Source organism: Paramisgurnus dabryanus, chromosome 2 (assembly GCF_030506205.2).
Source record: "Paramisgurnus dabryanus chromosome 2, PD_genome_1.1, whole genome shotgun sequence".
Taxonomy (NCBI): Eukaryota; Metazoa; Chordata; class Actinopteri; order Cypriniformes; family Cobitidae; genus Paramisgurnus; species Paramisgurnus dabryanus.
This window is the reverse complement of record NC_133338.1, coordinates 18,582,100-18,593,548: the sequence shown is the minus strand read 5'-3', so window position 1 is coordinate 18,593,548 and position 11,449 is coordinate 18,582,100. Positions and strand designations below refer to the sequence as shown.

The 11,449-nt window shown below is 38.3% G+C and overlaps 1 protein-coding gene across 10 annotated transcripts in view; it reads right to left on the bottom strand.

The window, feature by feature from the left end:
• Positions 1 to 1,843: 1,843 nt before the first annotated feature.
• Positions 1,844 to 11,449, bottom strand: part of ehbp1l1a (EH domain binding protein 1-like 1a) — a 64,157-nt gene continuing 54,551 nt past the window's right edge. For all 10 annotated transcript variants that reach the window (XM_065275487.2, XM_073812000.1, XM_073812009.1 and 7 more), the window contains 8 exons: positions 10,814 to 11,341; positions 10,182 to 10,227; positions 9,856 to 9,899; positions 9,566 to 9,677; positions 4,439 to 4,538; positions 4,239 to 4,312; positions 3,936 to 4,050; positions 1,844 to 3,111 (listed from right to left, as the gene is read on the bottom strand). In XM_065275487.2, the coding sequence (XP_065131559.1) occupies positions 3,021 to 3,111; positions 3,936 to 4,050; positions 4,239 to 4,312; positions 4,439 to 4,538; positions 9,566 to 9,677; positions 9,856 to 9,899; positions 10,182 to 10,227; positions 10,814 to 11,341 (1,110 nt within the window). In that variant the 3' untranslated portion in view covers positions 1,844 to 3,020. The remainder of the gene's footprint in view (positions 3,112 to 3,935; positions 4,051 to 4,238; positions 4,313 to 4,438; positions 4,539 to 9,565; positions 9,678 to 9,855; positions 9,900 to 10,181; positions 10,228 to 10,813; positions 11,342 to 11,449) is intronic.

The window sequence follows — 11,449 nt, the reverse complement described above, 5'->3', positions numbered from 1 at the left end:
AAGACACTGGTTCTGTTCTGCTTTTGCTTCTTCCCTCACAAGGTTGCTGATTAAGCATCTTGATAACTGTTTTGCTTAGATATTTTGTAGATGGGGTGGATTTATATATATAGCTTAGAGAAACAGATTTATGCTGACAATTCACATTCAGTGGAACGTGTATTTAAATGCCACGGCTTAAGAATCTTAAGTCATTATTACACACAAAAAGTACATATGACACAGGGGAACTTCTGTGAATAAATAAGTATGTTTTTTTAAGAAATGTTTGCCATACTGTCATCATTTATCGTTTATCAATGGCTATTGCTTAATACAGGGTTGGGCATTCCTGGTCCTGGAGGGCCACTGTCCTGCAAAATCTAGCCCCAACCCTAATCAAACACACCTCAAATCCCAATCAAAGGCGACTTGGAAATGATATTTAGGTGTGTTTGATTAGGGTTGGAGCTAAACTTTGCAGGACAGTGGCCCTCCAGGACCAGGAATACCCACCCCTGGCTTAATAAAAATGGTAAAATCCCAGGTTCATCAACACTTAAATAAAATGATCACTACACTGTTAAAAATAAAGGTGCCATAAAGGTTCTTTACAGTGATGCCTTAAGAATCATTCAGTCAAAGGTTCTTAAAAGAACAATTTCACCTTTTAGGAAAACATTCCATCACAAAGAACTTCTTGTGAAAATGTTCCAAGGTTTTTTCTTTACAATCAAAAAAGTGTTTTTTTCTTTTGCATTGTGAATGTGCACCTTTATAAATATAAATAGAACTTTTTGTTTTTTAAGGCAAACATTGCTGTCAAGCACACTTTTTTCCTTTAGTCATAGACTACTTGAAATGCCCTTTTTGAGGTTAATTTTGGGGGCAATTGAAACACCATAAACACAGTGTTGCCCTCAATGTTGCAGCCATAATAAAATCTCATATAGCCACACCTATATTAGCATAGTTTATCTAAATTTTTTATCAATAACCTAGAGATAAAATAAATGTAAGTTTAAATGTGCAGTCATCTACACTTAAAACAGCAGAAGAAAAAAATACTGTACATCCTAAAATTAACTTTCACATCTCAAACTCACTGTTGCCCTCAATGTTTCAACCATGATAAAATCTCATATGCTGACTAGCCACACATATATTAGCATAGTTTATTTTTTTTATCAGTAACCTTGAGATAAAATAAATGTAAGTTTAATTTTTCAAACAGCAGAAGAAAAAATATTGTACATCCTAAAAATAATTTTCACAACTCACAATCCGTATTTTTTTTAAACTTCTGTTGAGGTGAAATTATGCTCTTTTTCCACAAGCAGAGAGAGAATACTACTGAGCATCTGCAGACAAAGGACTACAGGTACTAAACAGGGCAAATTAGAGTAAGACCCGCCGGGGGGGTGAACATTTCTGCAGTTGAATTATTAATATGGTTTTAGACATGTTTTTTGGGCATTAAATAATGTTGCATATTTCAGTAAATTGAAGAGCGCAAATTACATATAGCATGATGCATTTAAATAGCCTAGCACCTTTCCTCCCATAGTGCCTGAAAGGGAAACTTCTACAAATGCATTTGCAATAAGGTCAATAGCAAAAACAACTGTCTCCATGCATTTTCAGAACTAATTTTTCATTGCGTGTCTTTAGTAAATCCGGAGAGTAGGTTTTTTTTAGCTAAAGGAGGCTTTGTGCTGGGCCCTAAATCTGGCTTGTTTCTGATTGGAGGAATTGAGTGTGTTAAAATTGCTCCTTCTCCCCTACTATATCACTGTTAAAATGTTTTTAGATATACTGAAACATGTTTACACATAGACTTCCCTACCACCCATTTCAGATGAAGTATAGAATTGTAAACCCTTTTATTTTCCAAATGTGTCAGCTCTGGGGTGTAACAATAGAAATAATGACAAATAATAATATTGCAAAAATGTGCCCAGAAAAGGATAATGCAAAGAGCATAAAGTCTATACAACCGGGCACCTAAAGATAAAATCACACACCAAAAAGAAAACACTCGGTTTACACTGTGATGTGAGCAGTATCTATCTGAAAAGGTCATGCTTGTTTTACTATACATTTTGACCAAAAAAAAATTCTCTGAGCAATCCAACACAAAATATCCTGAATTTCCTCTGAATTGATTTCGTTTCAAATACCTAATAATATGTATAACTGTGATAGTCACTGTAAATACTTATAACATTTGTTAAATTCACTTCAGTCTTAAGGCGCAGTCCTAAGACAAACAAAATATCACTCAAACACAAACAAAGATTAGTTTTCTGTGTATCAGGCAACAGGTAAACTGGAATTACCTGAGTGTGCAAATCATTAGCATAAAAACCCAAACATAGTGCACTATTGGAAAATATGTATGGTTTCTTTGTGCAAAAGTTAAAATGCTTACTATCTCCCATACATCAGTTTGTTTATACCTAAGTGTATACCACTATATGGTACAGTATATCACCACATTGCTTTTTGTTTGGCTAAAACAATTTTTGTTACACATTTTAATGACCTAGGAGAAAACATTCTCCCAAAAGCTTAGATTTGTTTTTTTCTGGTTTTACACATCACAAACCTGTTTCTTTTCTTTAAGCTTGGACTAAACATCAACCTATTTCAACTTTAGGATTATGTAACATTATACATAGCTTTGTAGGTCAGAATTTAATTACAATTAATGTTCATCATCTGAGTTATACAAACAAATAAAATAACACTGCAGGTAAGTAACACTACAAAAGCCACAGTTTATATATTATATATTAAAAAGAGCAGTCCATTTTACTTTTTCACACAAGATATCTGCAGACTAGAAGTTTTTTAAAAGATAAAAAACTCTTAATTCACCCAAAATAAGCATTACTGACTGTACAGAATCCTTTTCAACATGCAGACTGAGGGGCTGATCTACTCTTTGTCATTTATTGTGATATGGTCCACACACACCACACTAGTCCGTTGAGTGTTTAAGGAGACAGTCCCGCATAGATACAGGCTCAAATCATCCCTCACTGTAACACACACTTTTCTTTACGACTTCCATACTTCCTGCGCCTCAATTCCAGACCCCTCTCCAACCTTTCGTCCTCTTCAAGAGCCCTTGTGGATGAGAGGAGAGAGACAGAAAGTAAAGAAAAAAATACAATAAAAATGCTTTTTACATTTTCTAAATGAAGCTATCCGACAACATTCTTCCTCAATGAGAGGTGGCCATATCACATAAATATCAGCAGCTTATACAAATGCGATAAAGTTGACAAAAGTCCAGCTTTATGCAAACGGTCAACGCCTTGATCAAGCCATACAATTTGGCACCAATGCTGAAGAGTTTAATACTTAGAGTTTGTTATAATCTTTGGATGTATTTCCATTACCCTTCAAATTGTGCAAATTAAAATAGTGAATTAAAAATGTGGTCAATGATGTATCGTAATTATGAAGGGTTACGTTTGGTTGGATGACAAGACAAGTGAGTTCGACAAAGAGGTGTGTTCGACTTCATGGCGCTTCACAAGAACCGACAAGCTCATGACATCAGAATACCGCGATAGCAATTCGGGCTGCTCTGTATGCTTTCAAGTCGCTCTCGCTGTATTTTGATATAATCGGCATGTCGGTGTGATGGTAGCTTACTGTTTAAGTCAAATACACATGACTCATCACCAGACAGCAAAATTTGTCACATGGAATTGGTTAATGGAAATGCCATTATTTTGCAATAGTTTTGTCTACATTTAGAAAATTGCGTCAAAGTCCTTTTCATCAGTTTGCATTACCATGTAATCAATAGGAAATGAAATAAAGCATATTTGGCGCCCTGTCTGAGGGGAGTGTTCTGAGCTTGGAATTTTAGCCCGAACCCAGAGTACTCCTAGCTCTTTAACTGGTTGTGCCTATTTTCCCATATAAATATGAAATCTCACCCTCTTTCTTTGGCATCTATGTCATGCACTAGCTCATTCCTCTGATTAACTAAAGACACCAACTCCTGCAACAACAACTGCTCTCTGGTTTTATGAGCCTGTGTTTTCTTCCATTCTGTGGGTACAAAAACAGAATAAGAAAAAAGGGAACCATTAGAATGTAATATTAAGTAACAAGAAACTAGCAACATGTCACTAAGTGGGAAATGTTTTTAATAAATAAAAACACATACAGGTGCTCCTGGATATATTTTCCAATTTATCTCTCTATAATACATTTTTATATGTGAAAAAGTAATAAACCTTCTACAGCCATTAGATCTTGAAGCTCTTTCTTCAGCAGCTCAAACCTTCTCTCTAAATCTTGTTCCTCTTGTCTGTAAAAGACCAGAAATGGTCAAATGTTTCGTTAATCAATCACTCTTTAAATTAGCAATTGTAGATATTCAATAATTTAAATTTATACAACAGAAGTAAAAGAGCAACAGGCTAGAATCACATACAATAACTGTAGATGGTCTTGTCGCCTGATTAAAGCATTTTTCTTGTTGACCAGAGTAAACCACTCCTGAATCAGTTTCTCTTCTTCTACACGATCATTACCTGTAGGTACACAATGATATCACAAGTTTGAAAATAATTCACTGCATTGTCTATTATGCAGCACCCTAGTCTTGTCACGATAACTAGACAGAACCCAAGTGCAGACACGGGTGTACAAAAACTGGGAATTTATTGTAACACAAACACACAAAATAAACAACCCACGAGGGGGGAAAATAACATACACTGGGACAAAACTAAACTAACAAAGTATTCACACGGGTATAACAAGGCCATGGAACAATACATGAAACAACAATGAACAGGCACAGGCACAGACTTCTTCTTCTTCTTCTTCTTCTTCTTCTTCTTCTTCTTCTTCTTCTTCTTCTTCTTCTTCTTCTTCTTCTTCTTCTTCTTCTTCTTCTTCTTCTTCTTCTTCTTCTTCTTCTTCTTCTTCTTCTTCTTCTTCTTCTTGTATTTATTGGCGGTTGACAAATCAACTTATGGTGTATTCAGGCACAGACTTACAAACACAAGGACCTTAAATAGTGGAGAACTAATGAAGACAACAGGTGACATGAATAAAACAATGAGGGTGACAAGGGAGCGAGGTAAAAGTGACAAGACACCGGGAACACGTGGTCTAGTAAAACCAATACTCAGACCACATGATCCCACACAGAACATGGGTATGTCATGATTCTGCCACAAGACTAGATTAAACACAAGAAATGTGTATAATGGTAGACAATGGAAAACAACAAGGGGGTTGGGATGGCATAATAAAAACAACAAACAAGGGAGGGGGCGGGGGAACAAAAGCCGAGACGAGGGGCGCTGCGCCGGCTGTGGCAGAGGCTGCAGCGCCGGCTGTGGCAGAGGCAGAGGCAGCGGCGCCGGCTGTGGCAGAGGCAGAGGCTGCGGCGCCGGCTGTGGCAGAGGCTGTGGCAGAGGCAGAGGCTGCGGCGCCGGCTGTGGCAGAAGCAGAGGCTGTGGCAGAGGCAGAGGCTGCGGCGCCGGCTGTGGCAGAGGCAGGGGCTGCGGCGCCTGCTGTGGCAGAGGCAGGGGCTGCGGCGCCTGCTGTGGCAGAGGCAGAGGCAGAGGCGCCGGCTGTGGCAGAGGCAGAGGCTGCGGCGCTGGCTGTGCCAACGGCTGGAGCTGCGCTGGTTGCTCAGTGACAGATGACGGACCAGGCTGAGATATCAGCCCCCTCCTCTTCTTCTTCTTTCTCCTCGGGCATGGCGCAGAAGCCGTGGCAGGAGAGGTGAGCACGGTGATAGGAGCGGCAAACTACGACGAGGACCCCTCAGATGGCGAATCCCACGAATACCTCCTCTCACGTTTTCCACAGAGGGAGACAGGCGGAGTGGAGCTTTCTGGGGTAGGAGAGGAGGGTCTCGGATCGCTTAGGGCCATAACCCCCATGGCCCTACCCTCCAAGATGGGAAAAAGCGGGACGGGATGAGGAGCTCTGGTTGCGACCGCCATCTGGCGATTAGGAGCAAGAACAGACATAGCGATCCCCCTAGAGGAGGGTGTTCTGTATATCGTCAACCTGGAGCCTCGAAAACAGGCAAAGGCACCTGCTAGGTCCATGTGTCCGCTGGGTTCAGTTGGCCTGTTCATTCTATCACGATAACTAGACAGAACCCAAGTGCAGACACGGGTGTACAAAAACTGGGAATTTATTGTAACACAAACACACAAAATAAACAACCCACGAGGGGGGAAAATAACATACACTGGGAAAAAACTAAACTAACAAAGTATTCACTCGGGTATAATGAGGCAATGGGACAATACATGAAACAACAATGAAAATGCACAGACTAACAAACACAAGGAACTTAAATGGGGGAGAACTAATGAAGACAAAGGGTGACAAGAATAAAACAATGAGGGTGACAAGGGAGCGAGGTAAAAGTGACAAGACACCGGGAACACGTGGTCTAGATAATCTACGCAAACAGCTTCTGCTTAAAGGAACATGCCCACATTTTGGGAATTGACCTTATTCACCGTATCCCAAACATACCTTTCTCATCTCCGTGCGTGCTGTAACTCTGTCTGACGCAGCCCCCACTAGCTTAGCTTAGCACAGACTGGAAGTGAATGGCTCCAGCTAGCAAACTGCTTCCAATAAGTGACAAAATAACGTGAACATTTTCCTATTTATGTGTTGTATAGTCACATCGTGTACAAATAACAAGGTCATATGAGACACAGCCATTATTTAACAGTATACTGGACACTATTCTCAGAAGATGATGCACTGCTACTTTGGCAGAGTGGTTGAGAAAGGTATGTATGGACTTATCTAACTCTACAGTGAAAAAGCTAAATTGTGTTCCTTTAAATACAAGCCACATGAAATACTCTATGTAAAACCCATGGGATCGTTGGTGGGTAGTTGCCTACTTAAGTAATGGCTCAAATCAAATTATGAACTAGCCCTATAAATTGTAGTTTATAATTTTTTTATTATCTTCAAATTCTCTCCATTCAAATCTAATGTTACAATCAAATCAATTTATTGTCACATCGCTATCCACACACTAGTGTTTAGATGCATGCTCCTGACAGTGCTGTGGTACTGTGAAAGACATGGGCTACCCCTTACGAAACAAAAATATATTGCAGTATATTGGAAAATATCATGTAATATATTAGGCAACATATTACCATATGTGGGATTTAATATTGATATTTTCCAATATATTGAAATATATGCATAGATCATACATGTATATATGATACAAAATATATTGCAATCAAGATCAAAAAGGGCACTATATTTTTTACATGTAATAGTTTGTCTTTATATGCTTTGATATATTGTAATATATACTGTATATATCCCCATAGATGTTCATACATTGTATGTGTTCTCATATATGTACACATATTGTGCATACATTTACAATAAATATGTACAAATATTTCCATCTAATTTTACATATATGTAAAATGTATTCCACAATATATCAAACACATATCTACGTATATATTTCCATATAGTTGTACATATATTTGAAATATATTCTACCATATAGTAAACATAAATGTGACACTATATCTGTACATATATTGTTAATACATGTTCCCATATATGCACATATATTTAACATATTTCCCATCAAATTTTACATATATTTAAAATGTATTCCACAATATATTGAACACATATCTACATATATTTCATGTATATTTTCATATAACTTTACATATATTTGAAATAAATTCTACCATATAGTAAACATATATGTGACACTATGGGCCCTATCTTGCACCCAGCGCAATTGACTTTGTCAGTGACGCATGTTTCATTCGTATTTTGCACCGGCGCACAGCGGGTTTTTCCCTCCACAGACGCATGTCGGCAAACTAGGGAATGAACTTGCGCTCCCTGGGCGGTTCAGCGCAAAAAAGGAGTCGTGTTGCGGCGCAAACCATCCCTGATGCTATTTTGCAGTTTCAAAAAACAATTGCGCCACTGACCAAAAAAAACAGAAGTCAGTGGCGCGTTGCACGTGGTTCATTATGCTATTTTAAGGGCGCATGCTTGACCATAATGTATAGCGTGCACAACGCGCGCACACTTTGCTTATCTAATCTACACAGATGCAACAGTTATTTTTGCAAATCATAAATTGTTACAATAAAAAATATTAACACATGAGATAAGGGAAATCATTGTGGTGAGCATTTTGGTGATAGTTTTTATTTATTGTGTGGCTGCGTTAAAAAATTCTCATGCAAATAACAATTAAAATATTTTCATAAGTTTTTGTGTGGCTGTATTACATTTATTTTATGTAAATAATAATTAAAATGTTTTCATAAGAAATCTTAATGTATGTGAACTGGATTTGTAAGAGTACTTTGGGGTTGGACTGCTTGCGTTTCTTGGGTCCGATTTCAAAGCCCCCAAACCGCCTTCAACCCTTTCAGCGGTGAGGGTGTACGCAGCGATGTCCTCTGCTGGCGTCAGGTCATGTGAAGAGGCAGATCCACCTCCCGTTACACGGCGTGCCCGATTTATGCTGGCAAGCTTGGGATTCCCCCGTCTCCTGACATCATTGTAGCGCTTGGCGCAACGTCCTGGGGATGCCAGCTGATGAGACAATTGTGGCTATTTCCTCCCACGCCTGTTTAACCAATGCTGATTTGGGCGGGTTTCTTCCATCCCCATACAATACAACTTCTGTGTCTTTGACTGCTCTTACAAGAACGTCGGTCTCCTCGGCTGTAAACCGCTCCTGGCGTGCGCCTGTTAAATCCGTCATAATAATAGCAACCCGCCATGGAACTTGCGCCCTTGCGTTTAAAGGGAATGTTGGATAGCGTTCTTATTGGTTTATTTGACGTTACGCCCAAACCAAACCTATAAATAATGAACCTACTTCAGACCAACCCCTTATTGATTTGCGTCTGGCGCAAGAGTTATTTCTCCCGCCGGGAAAATAGCAACAGCGCCCAAGATCCGCCCACAAAGTCACTTGCGCATTGCGCTTCGCACTTGCATTTCAGATCGTTAAAATAGGGCCCTATATCTGTACATATATTGTTAATACATTTTCGCATATAAATCTAAATACAATATTGCGGATATTTATAAATATAATATTGCATATATTTTTAAATTTATAAACACATATATTATATTCATGTACAGTATATTGAAAGCGGCAATAATTTGTATATTTTGCAATATACTGTAATATATTACACATATATAGAATATATGTACCATCAATATATTATTTCATACTGTATATTGCCAATATATAATATATTGGAAAATTGAAAGTAAAATAATATATTGCAATATATTGCAATATATTGCAAGTGATATATTGGTAAATATATTTTCCTTTCGTAAGGGACACAATCACAAAAGCTAACTTCCAGTAACGTTTATATATTGTAGACAATTAGGCTGATGACATTCAGCATAAATAACAATGACCATTAATAACTGCAAAGTTTGGCAGGAGCTTGATTGAACAGCTGTAGTTTATCCTACATACAACCAGATTTCATACTGCTAATTTGCAACCAATTCCGAATTTCCACTGACTTACCAGTTTCCATAAGTTTTCTCAGTTTCCTCTCCACAATATCTGCCCTATGATCTATTTGCTTCTGTTCAGTCTCCAGGGCCTGCATCTCACTCAACACATACTGACTGATATCCTGCACACACAAAATTATAAACACACATGCAAATACCCACACCATAGTGTGCTCCTGAATGTAGACATATGTAACACTATGACGTATGTGGAAAAAAATATATTTAAAACCAAGATTTAAACGATTAAATAAATTAGATGCAATGAAAGACAAATTCAAATTTGGCACAATTGAGGACCTGCTTGTCTCCGGTGGCGCCTCCTTCAGCAACCGCTACGTTTTCTATACAAGCACACAAACAGAAAGACACGTCATCCAAATGCATACAATAGTTTATTCAAATACTCTTAAACTTTACCTAGACTTATGAAGCATGTGAAATAAAATAATCGAAAAAACTCTTATTATGAGACTAGGAACATAAAAGTTTGACACATATATTTCCACTTCTTGCTCAGAGAAAACATTTTATTATAATCTATCAATGTCAGACATTTATCCAAAACATTTTTGAAAATTATGAATAATCTAATATATTTTAAGCAATTTAAAGTATGTTCTTACGTGACTCTGAACTTCTTCCTTCAGTTTCTGCTAGGCCCGATGTAGACTGGGTAAAAAACATAATGTAGAGCAGCATTTTTAAAATTAAGCATGGCAGAGTTTACTCAGGAATTTTAAATAATGACCTTATTTGTGCATGTTCTGTTGAAATCTCATTTTATGAAGAATGCATGAATGGACAGTGCAAACAGTTGTACAGTATTGTTAGCCACATATCCCTAAATATTTCAATTTTATATATGTGATATTGCTACTGTACTTATTCTACTCAAGTACATTACAATAAGCACTGTTTTGCTTGTCAGTATGTATGCTGTACTCATTTGTATAATTCTCATGCGAGCCTCCATTCAAACTTCATTCCCAAAGAGATATTGTATTCTACTGAATTTAAAATATTGTGTGATTTATGCTGGGTACACACCAAAAGATTTTTTTTACATCTTATAAGATGTCAAAATGTGACAAGCCGGACACTCTTAACACACCTCACACCAAGGGGAAATTTGACAAGATAATCTGTAGAACCATCAAGATAATCCAGACATAGCTAGGATTGTCGGAAGGGAAGAAATCGGCCCAAAATCAGCCCGAATATCTTTTGGTTGTGTCCCCAGCGTTAAATGCATTACCTCTATAGCACTCTGCTGTTCTTGCATATCAGCTTCATCCAGTGAACTTTCCCGTAGCTGTGATCTGCGCTTTTTTACTAGATCTGCATCTCTAACATGAGAAAAAGCCTTGGATGGAGTTCTGGGTGGAGCCACTGGAGGCTGTGTGCCCCCTGAACCTCCAGCTTGGCTTAGGCCCTGAGTTCTCTTGGTTCTTGGAAGTGGCATCAAAGCACCAGAATCTCCCTTAACTTGTCCTTCAGCCGAGTTCGCACTGTTCTCAAGAGTGATGCCGCTGCTCTGGAGTCGTTCGGCACAGTAGCGAGCAGCAGCTTCGGGGTCAGCTTCCTCCCTCTTCTCACCCACAGCGTAACTGGACTCACTGCTGTTCTTTTCAATCTGTATGACACTGAGCTCCTGACCCGTGGAAAACGTACGGATTTGATTGAGATAAGTCATCACAATGAGCCGGTCGGGCACTGCCTGCAGCACCATATCTGAGGGTTCTATCAGCCTGGAGATTCCAAGTTCAGCAAAGCCATCAAATGCCTGTGAGCAAACATGCTTGTCAAATGTATATCAATCAAAGAATTCAAATTTAAATAAACTTTTCTTTAATGAATGAATTATGAAAGCAGTTGAAGGAAGAAATTTAGT